Consider the following 18672-nt stretch of genomic DNA (forward strand, 5'->3'; position numbering starts at 1 on the left):
TTGGGGGTGCGCGGCTTGTCTTCGGCACAGGGAAGGGGGTGCGTTAAGACACAAAGGTTAAGAACCACTGCCCTACCATGTCAGGGTGTGCCCCGTCTTATTTAATTTCATTGATTATCCAGTCAACAAATGCGGATGCTCTGACGCACGCACATTGCTCTTCCCCCTGCAACAAACATAATGAGAAGAAACCATCTGTCTCTTATTATAACCAAGGACCACAATGGAAATAAGCTTCCGGGCTTTATTGTGCTATCTGAATCTGTTTTTTAATTTAAGCATGTGGTGCGGTTTATATGAAACTCAATCATGTATTTATTTTATATATATATGAACTGAAGATGTCAAATAAAATCATTAATTTATTCATTCATAACAGGACCTCTGAGGAGATGACAGGAAATGGTTGGGAGAGAGAGATGGGGCAGTGGTTTGGAAATGACCTCAGGCTTGAATTGAGGCTGGAAACCGGGGTCCCAGTTTAAAACAGAAAATACAAACATTACATGGTTGTACAAAATGCTGCTCAAAATGCATCATCACGCATATCACAGACCAAACATTGTGATGATAGATCTCAGTAGAGCCTTTGCAACAACTACGATATAATGCCGATCTAAAATATTTAAAAACCCCTCAGTATTGGGCCCCGGCCTGGCTGAAATGGCTAGGGCACCCAGTGTTACACTGGAGATCTGGGTACGATGACTCCCTGGGTTCCCCTATCTCTCTCCCATTATGTTCCTTCCTGTCTCCTCTCAAGCTGGCCTGTCCTACAAAGGCAAGGAGGCAAGATATAAACTGTCTTCATCACACCGACAACAGGGACAGCGTGTATCATAATGTGTACTAGTAGAAGCTGATATAAACCATTTCCCAAGACTCCACCAGTACATCGCACAGCAAAGGCAGCCTAGTAGATTTAATAAAATCAGTCAAGTCACTGCTTTTTTTTAGTAGTATACCCTTATTCAACTAAGCACGCACATACACACATGCGCGCCACGCACACAAACACACACACAGAGGAAACTCGAGAAGGAACAGACATTGCTATTAAAGGGACACTGTGCAGGAAATGGTCAAAAACGGTACTGCAACTCTGCTGCTCATTGAAACTGGGCTGCCTATTGCCAAATTTGATCTTTACATGAAAGTTTACTACATAATAAACAAATATTTTCTAATATGGTCCAAGTAGAGTCATTTTTGCAGCTAAAAATGGCTATTTTTGGAAATTCAAAATGGCGGACCATGGAGAAGATCCCCCTTTTCATGTATGAAAAGTGCAATTTTTCCAGTCATAATGAATACTTAGAATTTGATGGTGGTGGTAAGTATTCATGAAAAAGGTAACATTAGTGAATGGGCAGCGTGAATTCTGGAAATAAACAACTAAAAATCTCACACAGTGTCCCTTTAAGCAATCTTTTGCGTAGATGTCTGCACCCATATTTTTTCTATATATTTTTCATATATGCAATATGTATAATGTGCATGAGAAACATGTCTGATGTGAAAGAATGCAACTTAAGAACAGGAATTTTCTGTATGTTTATTTTACCAACATTGCCATTAACCAATAGCTATTCACAAAAATCTCACGATTCTTCAGACTCTGTAGATTACACTGCATTGTACAATCTACTGGACAAAACTCTCATTGTACTGAGAGTTCTTTTAATCAAGATTGTCTGTTCAGTTTACTTTTTCTCCATTGTTGTCTTAATAGTCAGTTAAGACAATAACATTTGCCATTTTTCAAACATAAATCTTTTAAAACTTAAAATGAAAGGCTGTGCTGACACGATGAAAATGCTGCATGTGAAGTGAACCTTGGTGTTCACGGCTTGACTTGCAGATATAGGGGCACTATCAGAAAAATATGGCGTTATGACAACACAAAAGTGTTAACCTTCATTTCAGTTATTCTTCATTTCAGTGTTAATCCAGTCTATGAATTTGGATACTCTGGCATAAACCCCTGGTTTCATTGCATTGGCACAGCCGAGACCCCATGACGTCACTCCTTGGAGAACAAATGTCTTCTTGTCGTAGCACACTAGTGGTCCTCCACTGTCGCCCTGGAACACACAAAACAGCAAGGAATCATCAGTCTCCATCATGCACAGGAACAGCAGGTGAGTCCTATTAAGAAATGCACTCAGAGAGTGCAGACCTCCACCAAGGAAGCTGTTTAATAGAACATTTCACTATTGAGTTATCCTGCTGACAAATAGACAGACAGACAAACAACGCGACCAAAAACAACCTCCTTGGCGGAGATAATCATTTCACTCTCAAGTTGTGAATGTCTACCTGCTGCCTAAAAAACTTTAGATTTATATTTGTTTAAATTCAGAAAATAAACAGTTTTAAAGTTTCTGTTGAAAGCGTTAAAAGTTTTGTTTAAAGTGTCTGGGTTGAAACCTAATAATCTAAAGTTGTGTTAATATGTGAATTTAATACAACTGTCGGACTTGCAGGTGGATTTTGCCAGTTTAGCAAACATGAAAAGCTACTAACCGTATAGAAATGCTTCAACAAACTGTATAGGCAAACCCACCTGACAACTGTCTGTGCCTCCCTCGATGTTTCCGGCGCACATTTCATGGTCCTTCACTCTGCCGTTCAAATAGGCAGGTCGGTTACAAATTTTGTTTTCAATGACGGGGAACCCTGTTTCTTTCAGCATGCCCTCCCCTCCGGTGCCTATAAAGAAGTAGAACAGTAAACGTAGTGAGAATGTAAAAGAAAGGCTTGAATTGATACACTGCATCTTCATTTGTCACATACGTACAAGCCATTGATTGATTTACCTTGTGTCTCACCCCAGCCTGTTACATGGCAATCTGTGTGACTGGGGACGATGTAATCCTTCTCTGGTAAACAGGCTGCCATGACCTTATCATTTAGGATAGCTGGTCTGGAAACAGAAAAAAAAACAAATCAAAGTTAAAATAATAGTGAGTTTCAAGGCTATTCGGACTGTTATGGTTTAAGGTTAGATTTTAAGGTCACAGAATTGACACTGGCCATAAAAAAGCATAAATTGCCAGATCTTGTTTGAGATTCTGAAGTTCTGAGTTGTGATGCCTTTTAAAGGGACACTGTGCGGGAAATGGTCAAAAAAGGTACTGCAACTATGCTGCTCATTGAAACTGGGCTGCCTATTGCCAAATTTGATGTTTACATGAAAGTTTACTACGTAACAAACAAATATTTTCAAGTATGGTCCAAGTAGAGTCGTTTTTTGCAGTTAAAAATGGCTATTTTTGGAAATTCAAAATGGCGGACCATGGAGAAGATCCCCCTTTTCATGTATGAAAAGTGCAATTTTCCCAGTCAAAATGAATACTTGATGCTGAATTTGATGCTGATGGTAAGTATTCATGAAAAAGGTAACATTAGTGAATGGGCAGCATGAATTCTGGAAATAAACAACTAAAAATCTCACACAGTGTCCTTTTAATGCTACCTACAGTATATATTATAAAGGGGGACTAAGCTACTGGACGGACTGTGTAGTAGAGTGTTCAAGACAGGCACCTTGAGAACTAATTGGATAGGAGAGAAAAAGAGACAGACAGAGAAATGGAGAGGAATAATAATTATAATAATAATTGTATTTGTATAGCACTATATCATACGAGGCATGCAGCTCAAAGTGCTTAACAAATGGGAAAAAACCTCAATGTTAAAGAGGAAGAGAGTAGATAGGGGAAAACAAGAGAGAAAAAGATAGTCGATTGAGATAGTATACTAAGGTGGAGGGGTGAGAGGAGAGAGAGAGAGAGAATGGTATGGTGAGACAGGGAGGAGTACGAAGAGGTAGAGAGGTTAGTGTAGATTTTGTGCAGACTGTCTAATGTTGCTTTAATCCTCTTCGTGCTTGGGAGAGTCGGTTTTCCTTCATTAAACTGTGTGCTTTGGATTGCACAAGCAAACCATTCTTTGTGCAAACAGGAAGGTGGGTGTCAACAGCATAACAACAATAATACCTAGTTATTAAAGCACCTAGTGTGAAAGACCTTGCATAGACCATCTTTTTTATTTACGCACCTGGAAAGCTTAAGAAGGGCAATATCTTTTCCACCTGGTTCAAGAATCAGTTTCTCAACATCCCTCACTTGCTTTGATGCTTCTGATGCCCTCTCTGAGTGGATGCCCAGGTACACTTTGTAGGCGGATGGCCTTTTAGACCTACATAAAACATGTGTTTGCGTTATTCTCAACAAATATAAACAAACAAAAAAAAGACCACAACACTAGACACAAAACTATGAGTCACAACATGTCAGCCCTAGTAACAGAGAACGTAAAGAGAACGTTTGACTTTTGGTTCTCTAAAGGTTGGGGTTATTACCAAACCAAAATCTACCACTTAGAAACGTTCCCTTTGGTTACAATAAAAACCAAGCAGCCATTGGTTCCGGTTCGGTCCTGGATACGTTTCGGATACGTCATTTTTGGTTCTGTTTCGGTTCTCACTGGGTTGCCAGGAAAGTTTAATTTAAGTTCCCAGAACGATATATGTGTGGTTCCTATTCCATTCCCTCGCCGTTCTCTCACCGTACCTTTATTGCTTTTCATGTTTGTTCCCTCATCGTTCCCATATGGTTCCCATAACCTTGATGGTTACATTATAGGTCTGGTCACGTCTGGTTCCCTAGACGTGCTCCTGATGTTCCCCCAACTTTGTTTATACTGTGTTGTGCAGAGCATAAGCAATGATGACTGTCCACCCGATTAAATCATATACGTCTACATATTAGTAACAGTATTTCCTCCAGATTTAATCATGTACACAATCTTTTTTTTAAATTCCATTTCATTCATTTAACTCAACTTGGTTGGGTTGATCTAAGGTTTGGCTGTGCACACAACATCACACAAAAGATGTGGTGAGTGAAAGAAATAACTTGAGAACTTGTTACACCTTTGCCGGTAACAAGCCCCTCACAAACAATCTGTCCATCAGCGTCTGGCCAAACCTAATTACTTAGGGCTGGTATATCATGATTCAATTGCTTGCACCTGAAAAACTCCCAATCAATCTGGTCACATGGTACTCTTGAGCCTGTATATAAACCTGGACTGTCAGAGTGCTTTAGCTATTTGCCTGCCTGCCTGTCTGCTGGCTGGTCAGCATGGCACAGCATAGCGCTTGTTTACCTGCTTTGCAAGCAAGCTAATAGCGCTTTTGGCTTATGGCATTTGTTAGCTACGTCTTGTGCCTTGCTTTGTGAGCTAGTCAGTAACAGCACATGTTACATTGCTTGCTCCATTGTGCTCTTGATGTAGATGGTATGGTTATCTTTTAACTTCATTAAGGAAAACATTTGGTATTAATTCCTACTAGATTCTGTTCATACATGCTCAGCTAATAATTCTCACACATTGTGGTACAGCACAACATAGGCTGATAAATTATAGACTTCATGCATGTTTTCAGTATCTTTAAACATTATTTTAAGAGAGCAGTGTGGCAACCTGATGCCAGGCGCAGGGTGTTTCAGTCATGGTGGGGGATGGGAGGTGCTTAAGTACCATGATCAGGGTACCTCAACTATGGTGAGAGATAGTGGGGCAGGACCAAAACACATTCACAATAATAAACAAGGTTGGGGGAACATCAGGAGCATGTCTAAGGAACCAAATATGCAACCAACAAGGTTAAGGGAACCATATGGGAACGGCAAGGCAACAAACATGACATGAACAGGAATAAAGTGACGGTGAGAGAACAATAAGGGAACGGAATGGGAACTACACATATAACATTCTAGGAACGAAAATTAAACTTTCCTGCCAACCAAGTGAGAACGGAAAAATAACCAAACATGACTCTCTGGGGACGTACCCAGAACTAAACTGGAACCAAGGGCTTGTGTTCCAGGAACCTTCGTAGAACTAAAAAATGTTAGTAGGGTACCTTTCCAGGCAGTGGGCAGCTGTGAGAACCCACTGAGCATCAATTAGAGTTCCTCCACAGAAGTGAATGCCAGTGCTAGAATGAATCGTGGAGAAAAGTGTCAGTGTTTTGAAAGTCAGTCTAGGCAGGGACACATTATTGACTTGACTTGACAGCATAATCAAAGTGAAAGCGTGATAGCCCAACTGGGAATCTCCAACTCCCATTGTCATTGTGACACAGCACTCCACAGCACACAAGAAAATTGCATTTATGCCTCACCTGTGCAAGGAGGCAGCACCCAATGGCGCCCGAACGGGAGCTGTGCAGGAAGTACAACATGTGGTCCAATTCCCTCCCGTTCTCTACTTTTGCTTGTGGCCTCACACATGTGGAGAAAGCAATTAAGTTCCCCTGCTGTCAGCCTAGGCACGACAACTTTTAGGGGACTTTTCCCCATCCCGATTTGCAAATGAGAAAAAGACCTTTGAATTGTGATTTTGCGAGATATTAAATAAAACGTCTATCGCAAATGACGTCTTGCCTCGCATCACAAGGCCACAAGCCAAAGGAGAGAATGAGGAGGTTAGATTTTGAGTCGGACCCATGGGGCTTGTTAGCTTACCTGGTCCTCAAGCTAATCTGCCATGGCCAGGAGTGAGGCTTAGACACGCAGCCTCCGACGATTCGGCCAAAGCATCGCCTGGGAGTCGTAGCAGGTTGTCCACATTTGCTTTCAGCTGGGAATACACATTATACTGTTACAGGTACATTTCTGTGGGTGTCCTTTCAATACTATTACTTCACCATGACCACTAGAGGTGTGTTCAAAATATCAATACCGGGACGGAATACATCGTCACGGACCTCTCCACAATACATGTATTGTATCGGAGGCGTCAGTATTGATTTCATTTAATAAATTAAATGGTAACACTTTACTTGATGCCAGTGTCACAAGCATGTCATTACAGTGTCATAAACACCTTGTGTCATGACACAGTCAAAGATCAACCATAAACATTATGTCCATGTCATACACATTTTATGACTGTTGGCCTTAAGTGACATTCCGTTATGGCAAGGTTGTCTTTGCCATAACCGAATGGCACTAAAGGCCAACAGTCATTAAAGGGGTCATGACACTATTATGACACTAATGACATGCTTATGACACCGGCGTCACGTAAAGTGTTACCAAATAAATTGACTTTTGAATGCAACACAGCAACTGGCATTCGTGGTGCGTATCACATCATGAACAGTAGGCCTACAGTGTTGTGAAGATCGTACTGTATATTTTACATTCACTACAGCCGTACAGCGTAACTGTTGTTCTACAGAAAAAAAGTAACATTTGGTTACATAATGTCTGTTTTGTAAAATATTGCGATATGCATCACCATATCAGGATGCATGTGTATCGCGATACGCATCGCATCGTAACCCCTGTATCGGGATGTGTATCTTATTGCGAAGTGGTTGGCAATTGTTATGTGTTATTCACGTAAGTTGTGTTATGGCAGTGTTGTCAGAACCATGCATTCAATGTATACACTTACAACAGTCAGGAATCTGGCAGTAGTCCCACTTTTTCGTGCGATCTGTAGTGTAGCACCAAGGCCCATTCACATCATTGTCTGGATTTCTGCATTGCTACCAGCAAAAATAGGGGAAAGACAAGTCCCTTGTTAACACCACCATAATATTTGTTGGGCTTTTCTCACCTTTATTACTCAGATAAGACAGTTACAGAGAAAGATGGGGCTGGAATCGTACCTATAGGTACTAGGTCTCTGGTGTAATGGTATGACACCTTGTCTAATGTTTTACATTTGTCTATTAGGGCTGCGATGATGCACTCAACTCATGATTTGGCACAATTTTTGACCAACTGTTCCACACATCCCACGACTTTTTCGAACATATATACAGTGTATATATGTATGTACAGTATATACTCAAAAAACACAAAAAAGTTTGACAAACAACTCACATTCCCCTCCAGGCCTTTGTCAGGGTGTGTTTCAGGGGTGAAGCTGGCGTGTTGATGGGGGCTCATGGAGCTCCAGGCCTGGCAGGTGACCCCCATCACAGTCCTGGACGTCTGACCCCTGTATGTGGCGCCATTTCCAATCTTGCAATCTTAAAGTAGGGTGCCAAGGGTCACAGAGTTTTAACAAAAAACAGAGTTTAGTTGTAGCTTGGTTGTTTCGTCTGCATTTACACAGGCATTTTTAATCTGGTTAAATGTATAAAACCAATTTCAGGGTCATTTCAGTAACAGTTCAGGAAAAATGTACTCCCAAACACTTTGTCAGAAATCAGCAGCAAAAATCTAGTGGCAAAGTATACATAGGTTTCCCATTTATAAACATTCACGCTTTGAGGAGGGGCAAGATGCTAAGCAGCCAACCACATGAGCACATTTTTTGAGTGACAGCTGTTTCCAACAATCAGAGGTTGAAGAGGGACGCCTGGCTGCGGACGCAGACATGAATATTTACAAACAGGAAACGCATGTGTAAGCCCTGCTAGAGTTTCTTTCCAACACAGGTGACTTCTTTGAGTAGCTAACCCACCTGTCTTGAGCACTCGTTATGATCAGATGATTCAGAGCTGGTTGGATCAAATTTGTGGCAGGTATATTACTTCCTGAACCTGGGATTGACACCTCTGGAAGTCAGTAGGTACCCCATGCCCTACTATTGTACCTTTAGCTGATGGAGCACTGGTGGTGGCTGGGCTGGGGGGCTTGGGGCCCACTGGTTTCGGGGTTGGCTGTGGCTGTGGTTTAGAAGTGGAGCACTTGTCGAGCTTGCAGTACTCCCATCGCGTCGAGGGGTCGGTGGTGTAGCACCAGGGAGCGCGGTCGTTATCTGGGTTCCGGCACAGATTCCTCCTCAGGTCTCTGGAGTGGCAGATGGCATTGCAATCATGTAGCCTAACTAAACACATACTAAAAGGGTGGGAAAAGGGTTGAAAATATATAAAATGTTAGCTGTGGGTTTTTTTGTGTTTGTGATCTTACGCATTAGGAAAAGCTTGTGGTGTCTTCTGATGGCGATGAGGACTCATGGATGACCAGAACTGGCATTTTTTCCCACTTATGGTCTCTGACATCCCCCCTCTGTAGCTGCTGCCATTGTCAACGTAGCAGTCTTCCTCCTCCTCCGTAGGAATAACAGGCTCATCTATGGGATATCGATTGATTGATTGATTGATTGATTGATTGATTGATTGATTGATTGATTTATTGATTGATTCAATCTCACTTTATGAGATGACTATAACACATGATACAGCACCAAACTAATCACATCACATAGGCTATCAAAATATAAGAACAGAGGTACGGATTGAAGCCCATACAATTTCTTCAAGACCTTTGATGTTTCTCTTCTCCATCCATCTTATTACCCTATCCATTAATCCCACCCATTTCAATGGTGTTTAGTACTCTCACCGCATTTCCTGTCTGCTAGTTAGGCTGCCCATAGCCCTTCTGAATTATATAGCCCTTAAGCACTAACAACTGCTGCCAAAATAGTCAAGGAGTCTCCCTTGTAAACTTTATGATTATAAGGTGGATAGTTCATCCTTAATGACAATACGTTATCATGAGTATCATCGTATGATGAGTATAATGAATGATGCTCTACTGACCAGGAGCAGGTTCGTTTCCACAGCTGGGCACCTTGCAGTACTCCCACCGAGTTCCAGCGTCTGTCGTGTAGCACCAAGGACTTCTTTCATTGTCAGGATTTCTGCAGTAGTTTCCTTCAAGGCCTCTAAATCAGCACAAATGGTGTTCAATGAACATCTCCATTGAGAAGAATTGGACATCCATATTTTAAAAGCACCACTATCTCTAAGAAAATAATTTTTGCACTGTAAAAACATTATAAGGTATACTAGTAAATATTAGTTTCATTACTTGGTAAATATTCATGAAAAGGTCAAATTTGGCAACAGGCAGCTCAGTTTCAATGAGCAGCATAGTTGCAATACCTACTCAGTCTGGCCACAATCGTACACCGTATACCTTTAACCCATTGATGCCTGACGTTGTGTTGCGCAACATTGGCCCTGGCACCTGGAGCTGCATTACGCAACATTCAGGCTCATGAGATTTGAGACAACTCAATTAAAAATCTCTGTTTATTTGAGACGAATGAACACATTCTAATGATAGATGACGGTTGTAGAATTTAAATGCAACTTGGTGCATATTTTTATGTGTTTCAGAAACTGAGATATTTAGATTGTTATAGGCTGAGGGCAGCTTTTCTTAAAAAGGGCCCAGGCATTCAGCACCCTTTTTTGCAGGTGCCTTAGGCGTCAATGGGTTAAAGAACCTCTGGGCACACTGAGGAGCCGTCAATAAAACATCAGGGTTATTCCAAAAACACATAATCTCTCTCTTATTTTTCTAAGAAGTTTTAGATTCCTCAAAGAACTTTTATGGGTACCATTTCCCCCCAGTGATAAGATGAGGCATCTTCAGGGGATTGAGAGGCCCGCTTACTTGCATGGGTAGTTGTCTGGTGTTCGAGTGTGCTTATGTGGCAACTGTGAGGACCACATCTGACAAGCCTTCCCTGACACGGTCACAGACACAGTCCCTCTGTAGTTACTGCCATCACCTGTGGCGCAGGTAAGCTCTGGGACAATTGTGGGTGGCTCAGAAGCTGGAAAAGTGAAGGGAAGAAAATGACTGGTGAATGGACTGTATTTGAACATTTCTTTTCCAGGCTGCAACAGTATGCATTTTCAAAATAATGTTCTAAGTGCTTCTCTGTCAATAACAGTAAAATGTTTTTTGTTGTTTCAATTTGGTACAGAAACATTAATCCAGTTCCAATGACATTGACTGCTACATTAAAAATAATAAAAGAAACACTCAGGAAAACAGAATTCATTTTTTCGGGACATTTTAGAACTGTTTATTTATATAACAAATTATACCTGGACCCCTTTGCCTCAAATTCACCCATTCACACATAATACCCACAAGGACACATGGAGTACATGGGGTTCAGTGCCCTACTCAAGGCCACTTTGACCTGCCCAGGAGGAGAATGTAGACTGAGAGAGGCTGAACCAACAACCTTTTGTTGTGAGTCTGTGAAACTCTGAGGTTAAGTGTAGGACACTCACTGCATCGAGCGATGTTGCAGAATTCCCAGCGCTTGTTTTTGTTGGTCGTGAAACACCAGGGCCTTGGTTCACCATCCGGGTTCCTGCAGTAGTTCTCTTCAAGGTATTTGTCGGGAAGCCTATCATTTACACCAACACACACACATACACACACCAATGTCACATTTCCGTTTGAGCAATAACCCTATGTTGATTTAAGTGGGTTGTATTTGACAGATGCGTACGCAGAGGGAAGGTAGCCATGGTTGTGTGGTGTCTGAGTATCCCAGCGTTGGCAGGTGAAGCCTGACTCTGTTGTTGAGATCTTGCCCCGGTAGTCCTCTCCACTGCACTGCATGCACTCCACTGTAGACCCAATCAAATAACAAATTAGTAATATAATACAACATTAATGATACCTTTTTATTTGTTACATGGCCCCTTTCAGATCACACATGGTCACCTTAAAAACAAAACAAACAAATAAGAAATCTCACATGTGGGTCATTCTATAATTAGAGTAACATTTTAAGTCCATGGGCTTTGTCAATTCCTCTATTAACTGCCTCCAATGATGTTTTGAACATCAGCGCACATTTTTCATAAAATACAAAAAGTCAAGAAATAACATTATTTTCCTCTGCAAGAATGAATATATAATACTGTTTTTTGGACGTTTTCATGCCGTCTCGTTTTCCAAATGTTAGATTCAGCCTTCATATTAGAATGTAAAAAAACTTGTTTTGTCCAAGATAATTGCAAATGTTGATTCACAGTAATTATCATAATATGACAAAGTGTTAAAAAGACTACTTGCATTGTGCTTTCCATTATGCATTAAATTGGCCGTTTTGTGTGCTTACCAGAAAGCTGTGTATACTTACTGTGCCACACACTGAAACCCCCTCCATAAATCAGTAATGGTTTGGTCCTAAGTCATATATGAACCAACATCATAAAATGTCACTACCTCTTTGGATGGTAACGTGAAGACCATTTGGTAAGTTTTGTGTTCACCTCTTCCACAATTTACTCTATTCTTTTGTATGGTCTTAGGGAGGGATAATTGCCCATCAACTGTGTTCTCAACATCTTTATAGGCTACTGTAAGAACCTGAATTAGAAATCATATGTAGAAAACACAGATAAAGATATAAATTGATTAAGGTGTTGCGGTGGAAGTTCTGCGGTCTGCAGTTAGCACAACATGGCTGATAGCACAACAATGGCTGAAATGTCAAGCTGTGTTACCATCAATTGTGTTGCGCATCAGCAGGGACAGATTAAGAAATGATGGCCCCCTGCTTATCGGCCAGACACTGTCACTGTCAAACGTGTGTCTTTTTCAACTGTGTAGTATATATATATGTTTGAAATGACATAACATTTGTCTATAACAGAGTTGACAGAAACAAATGATTCAAGATTAAGCTTGCAATTAGTTTGTTTGGAAACTTAAGGGTGTACACTATGGAAAAAACATGTAGGCCTATGTTATTATATCCCCGAAACGCGGAGCGTCGGGGATGTAATTGTTTTGCGTGCGCCGCCGCCACGTCCGCCGCCGCGTAAGGTCTTTCGTGTTAACGCGATAACTTTTGAACGGATGTTTGGATTTGTCCCAGATTTTTTGGGTGAATGCTCTAGGGCAGGTTCATGAACTGATTCGAGTTTGGAGGTCAACACTTTCAAGATGGCTGAATTCAAGATGGCCGAATTTTTGTTTGGTCCATAACTTCTGACCGGGTGGATGGATTTGTCCCAGATTTGGTGTGTGAATGCTCTAGGGTAGGTTCATGAACTGCTTCGAGTTGGGAGGTCAACACTTTCAAGAGGGCTGAATTCAAGATGGCCGAATTTTTGTTTGGTCCATAACTTCTGACCGGGTGGATGGATTTGTCCCAGATTTGGTGTGTGAATGCTCTAGGGTAGGTTCATGAACTGATTCGAGTTTGGAGGTCAACACTTTCAAGATGGCTGAATTCAAGATGGCCAAATTTTTCTTTGGCCCATAACTACTCACCGGGTGGATGGATTTGTCCCAGATTTTGTGTGTGAATGCTCTAGGGTAGGTTCATGAACTGATTCTAGTTTGGAAGACAACACTTTCAAAATGGCGGAATTTTCATTTGGCCCATAACTTCTGACTGGGTGGATTGATTTGCCCGGTAACACCTTATTTTAATGGTTCACCATTTCAGTGAATCTACCATATTAGGTACAGTGTAATAACCAATGTAACAATATTCAATACCATGTAATACTAGTGTAATACCAGTGTAACAATATGCAATATCAGGTACAGTGTAATAACGAGTGTAACAGTATGCAATACCATGTAATATAGTGTAATACCAGTGTAACAATATGCAATACCATGTAATACCACTTACGCACAAACACATGATGTAAGTAAAAAAATTACATTGTATTAAATATTGTTACACTGGTTATTACACTGTACCTAATGTGGTATATCCACTGAACCATTAAAACAGTATTACCATTTGCCCCATTTTTAGATGCGTCCCACGCATCTCTATAAGAGGCTTTGGTGTCCGTCCGTCCGTCCGTCCGCCGTCCGTCCGTCCGTCCGCCCTCCCGTGATGCGTTTCTGAATTGTGATTCCCTCTTGTGATTCCCTCTTGTGTCCACAAGGTGGCAGTCGCTCAGTTTTGGCCTGGAGCTCATGCGTGCAAACCAAAACGTCTACCATAACTGTTAGCAAACCGGCTACGCAGCTGATTGATTGCATTATCTGACACAACTGCAGAAGCACAGAAGTCTGTATGCATATTCCATCCATGTGTGCCATGAAATAGGAAGGCATGAGACATTTGCAGATAGCGTTTCCTATGTACACATCTATGGCCAAGAGACCGTGCTCTTTGCCAGTGAGAAAAACATGGCGGCACTTCCTGTTGATTTTCACATGAAAGTTTTGCTTAATTTAAAGTCCCTAAGCGACTAAAAATGTTGTGGCTTCCATATATTGATGTAAAAGTGCCCCACGAAGTAATGAAGCACAACAAAGTTACTCCACATTACCATTTGACCACTCGTTTTTCTATGCTAACAGGGTAGCTAATGTAGCATTGTAAATGATCCAGGGAGAAAGGGGGAAATGTTGTGATTTCAGTCCGCCTGAGGCAACGATTTTCGTGGGGAAGATGACCTGCATCTCGGTGGCATTGAACCACGCCCCCGTGCCTTATTTGGCTCGCTCAGCACGTGCGTCCTCAGTCCAATCGCAATGCTTTATTTTCCCCAGACGTTTAATCGCATTTAAGTGAAAGTGCCATGTATACACATCGCAAAATAACTCTTAATCCGATCTATTTAAATCGCATTTATTAAATCGGACTTAAAAACATCATGTACACGTAGCCAATGTCTCATTGATTAGTTTATGGAACTTACGGTTTGTCTGTTACGGTCCACGAAGACAATATCCACGTGAAAACGCAAACGCCTGCAAACCACTGTTTTGACAGAAAGACAGTTCACCTGTCGCCTACTCTGTTTTCTTCCCAAAGCGGCATTTAAAAGTATTCCATGAAATCCAACATCAACGTCACTTCAAATAGGTGACAGCATCATGCACACACATGAAATAACACTTCAGTGAGGGGGGGACATCACTGCTCTCATATTAAAGTGAAAAGAGAATTTCACATTTTAGTTTATTTAATGGCCTATGCAAAATTGCAAATAGCCTTCACTGTCCAGAAAGGGTTGTAATGTTTGCCTGTTTTTTATGTTTGTAATTATTATTATTTTTTAATAAAAAATCGTGATTAAAAAAAAAAATAGCCTAACAAAAATAGAGATTTTATGTTTAAAAAAAATGTGATATGGGATGGACCGATGGCCCCCCTAGCTAAATTCGCCTTAGGTCCCCACATTGCTAAATGTAGTGTAAGGGATTATTTTGAAAAGACAGTAACATGTAATCAGCAATGCATTACAGTTTTTCAGTAAATTGCCCAACACTGTTGAAATCCTATGGTACTTTTTCAAATCCAGGCTTATACAGTACATGGTAGGCTTATTGATAAATTGCCTTGACAGGTTATGAGGAGGCCAAGGGGGCGTTTGGGCAAAAAAGGTTCAGAACGGGCATAGACGGACGCATCTGTTGTCCGCCTGTCGGACTTGTTTGCTTCATTTTCACAATAGTCGTTTGGTTTTAAGCCTATGCACGTCATGTTACGTCTGTATGTATCATATACGTTTACGAAATGGTGGACGGGAGTGGTAGGAATGATGGGGGACTGGAAGCGTCGCGTTTCGGGGATATACCTTAAGCAGTCGAAGGCGACTGCACAGGCAGTCTAGTTTATTTTTGAAAAAAGTTTGACGTTTTGTTTTTCCCAAAACGTCACTCTAATTATAGAATCACCCAGGTAGACCAAAACAACAAAGCAAGGATTCACTGTTGTTCATACTGACAGTATATTTGTAGCATAGGAAGAATTGAAGAGTTCAGATGCAAAACCCCCTAACTCCTTTTCTGAAGACTTGCACTTCTATATTTTTAGAGAACCGCGTTGTTGGTTTGGTTAACATTCATGTACTTGATAATACATATACATAGTTATTTTACATAAATAAAATAAAATAAAATGCAATTTTGATAGCTTTGTATTAAATAAAAATGAATTAAGATTATTTTCTGAAAAGGCACTTAGGGGGGTTTGCATCTGAACTCTTCAATTGCACTTACAAACCCAGGGTTCCATACTGCTGAATGTGAGCTCTGGCCACTACACCAAAGAGCAAGGTCAAATTCAGAGCACACATTAGGTAGCCTATCTCAGAGGCCCGGGTTCGGTCCATCACAGTATTGACTAAAGCTTGTCACTCTCCACACCGCCACCCCCCATATCCATATTCTGTACTAAATGTGAAATTTAATCCCAGTGTGTGAGCACAGGTCGGATCCTATTCTGACCTGGCATTGCTGCCCACTGCAGCTCTATAGCGGGCAGCGCAGTGCTGTGTAGGAGGTGCCACTTGGTGTTTGGCCACACAAGCCAATTGCATGCCTAGTGTAATTAGGTGGCATAGGTGGCACGTCATTTCAAATGGTGGTGGGAGCTTGCCAAAGATTGCTTTGTTGGTGGTACAGTTGAGCCAGGAGGTTGTGTTTGCTGTGCGGCCCGTGAAGTCGGAAGTTTGTGTCGGTAGTGCGAAAACGTGAGGTAAGTATATTCCTTCTAGGTGCTTGTCTTTCCCGTGTCGTAATTTCACATGGTTGATCTCACGTCTGTTTATCTTGTAGCAATTTGGGGCTTATCGATCATTAAGCCGCATGCAACGTGCCTACATTGTCTTGTTGAACAATGAGCACATGCAGTAAATATTTAGGCCTACACATTGGACCTTATTTAGTGGTGTCCAAGCGTTCATTGCAATTTCACTTTTTGATCCTTTCATGTCTTCCTATCAATCCTATAACCCTTACGAAAATGGACCATGGTTTTACTATGAGAACTGAACCATGGTTTGTAGTTAGTCATAGTTGTCACGTTTTTTTGAGCACGGTTTGTGACTATGGTTTAACCATTGATTGACTATAGTTCGACCATGGTTCAACTATGATTCAACCATGGTTTGACCATGATTTGCCCATGGTTTAACCATGGACTTAACCATGGTTTAACTATGCAAAAATTAACCATGGTTTTACTATGGCACCTAACCATGGTTAATAGTTATTCATTACATTACAGTGAGTTGACCCTTTTTTATCCAAAGCGACTTACAGGCTATTGGTTACAGTCCTTGAATCAATGTTAGGGTGCCTTGCTCAAGGGCACTTCAGCCATGGATGGAGGTCTACGGAATGGTGAGGGCAGGATTCGAACAGGCAATCCTGTGATCTAGAGTCCAACTCCCTAGCCATTACACCACGGCTACTCACATATAGTTATTCAAGGGTTTTGTGTTTTCTTGGGTAACTAAGAAAACCATGGTTCGTGACTATGGGTTAACCATCCACCTCCTCCCCCCACCATGTGTTTTTTAAAACCATGGTTTTAAAAAACAGGCTTTTGGGGTGGGCAACCATGGTTTAAAAAAAAAACATGGGCTGTGTCTCAAATGCTGCACTTGTGCACTTCGGGCACTGTTTTTCAGTGCCTAGGGCGCTCACGCTGAAAATTTCAATTGAGCCAGTGCACTGAAAGTGCCAGGATGATCCCCTAACAATGGCGGAAAAATGCAGTGCTTGAATGATGGGCTGAATCTCAAATGGTGCACTTGTGCACTTTAGTGTTCATGTTTCAGTGCGTATGCCGTATTAGTTACGCACTGAAACATAGTGCCCGAAGTGCACAAGTGCACCATTTGAGATCCAGCCATGGACACTGCACGCACTAAACGGCGGCCATGTTGACAATGACAGGGAGGAAATGTGGCATTCAGTTCAGTAGAAGAGTTTGGTCAACAGTCTCCTAATTCTGTAAGTAATGTTGATGGGACACCAACCTTTACATGCCAATCAAAGTATTGTATGTGTGATTGTTGTCCTTTGGGGTGAAGGACATGAAAATACAAGCACCAGACGCTGTGCATTGTAAACAGTAGCCAACTCATATTTTGGCAAGCTAATGACATGCTCAGCCGTCACTTCCAGCGAGAGCACAGTGCATAGTGCTCACATTTTTCTCGACACTATGCACTTAAGACCTCAGTGCACTGTGTGCACTATGCACTGACTGTCAGTGCACTGACAAAATTGTGCCATTTGAGACATAGCCATGGTTTGGGGGATCCATGGTTAATGGCAAAGAGTATACTAGGGTAAGTTAAACCATAGTCACAAACATGGTTGTCATGAAAACCATAATTAACCATGGTAAATCTAGTATCATAGTAATACCATAATAAACCATGGTCCATTTTCGTAAGGGAATTGTGAAGCAGAATTCACCCAGCATTGGGTTCACCCACTAATGGGGACTGTGTGCTGTGCTTAGACCATCGTAAGGCAGATTACTTTTACCCTACTGATGATGTGTTGTTGCAATGGTAATCCTGCTTAGTACGAGAGGAACCACAGGCTCAGACATTTGAACAGCTGGATTACATTTTGGCTATTTTTGAACACTAGTATCCACCATTTAAGTCACACAGTACCTACCAGTACAGTCCTGAATACCACAAGATTCCCATCTCGTTTCCGGGTCCATAGTGTAGCACCAAGGCCCATTGGGGTCGCCATCTGGGTTTCGGCAGTAGTTGGACTCCAAGTCAGCGTTGGGGTATTTTGAGGGAGTCATGCTTGAATGGTTGAAAATGGAAGATTTCAACATAAACAACACATGGGGTTTGCGCTTAATTGCACAACATTTAGCTTACTGTGTTATGTTCAATAAACCTTGTCAATGGAGTCCTTACTGACCAACTGACTAACACTGAGAACACAACATACCGGTAATACACACAATTCAAATGAATGGGACACTGTTTCACACACTCTGTCCTGTAGTGTCAAGAGTACAATTCCCTTTGCGGCTCTGCATTCATGACGCGCAACAATAAATTACATGACACCAGTCTCCACACTCAATATACAATATTATAATAGATGGAGCCTAGGCTGTGGCTCAAAC

The 18672-nt window shown here is 41.5% G+C and overlaps 1 protein-coding gene across 1 annotated transcript in view; it reads right to left on the bottom strand.

Moving 5' to 3' along the window:
• Nucleotides 1–1535: 1535 nt before the first annotated feature.
• Nucleotides 1536–18672, bottom strand: part of plg (plasminogen) — a 43847-nt gene continuing 26710 nt past the window's right edge. Inside the window, exons 24-38 of the mRNA XM_063222693.1 lie at nucleotides 18201–18340; nucleotides 11299–11419; nucleotides 11075–11193; nucleotides 10443–10605; nucleotides 9581–9705; nucleotides 8946–9108; nucleotides 8629–8825; nucleotides 7911–8059; nucleotides 7477–7570; nucleotides 6540–6654; nucleotides 5936–6010; nucleotides 4063–4203; nucleotides 2820–2926; nucleotides 2567–2712; nucleotides 1536–2084 (exon numbers count right to left, since the gene is read on the bottom strand). Coding sequence (XP_063078763.1) covers nucleotides 1923–2084; nucleotides 2567–2712; nucleotides 2820–2926; nucleotides 4063–4203; nucleotides 5936–6010; nucleotides 6540–6654; nucleotides 7477–7570; nucleotides 7911–8059; nucleotides 8629–8825; nucleotides 8946–9108; nucleotides 9581–9705; nucleotides 10443–10605; nucleotides 11075–11193; nucleotides 11299–11419; nucleotides 18201–18340 — 2017 coding nt within the window. The 3' untranslated portion in view covers nucleotides 1536–1922. The remainder of the gene's footprint in view (nucleotides 2085–2566; nucleotides 2713–2819; nucleotides 2927–4062; nucleotides 4204–5935; nucleotides 6011–6539; nucleotides 6655–7476; nucleotides 7571–7910; nucleotides 8060–8628; nucleotides 8826–8945; nucleotides 9109–9580; nucleotides 9706–10442; nucleotides 10606–11074; nucleotides 11194–11298; nucleotides 11420–18200; nucleotides 18341–18672) is intronic.

This window comes from Engraulis encrasicolus, chromosome 18, assembly GCF_034702125.1.
Source record: "Engraulis encrasicolus isolate BLACKSEA-1 chromosome 18, IST_EnEncr_1.0, whole genome shotgun sequence".
Lineage (NCBI taxonomy): Eukaryota > Metazoa > Chordata > Actinopteri > Clupeiformes > Engraulidae > Engraulis > Engraulis encrasicolus.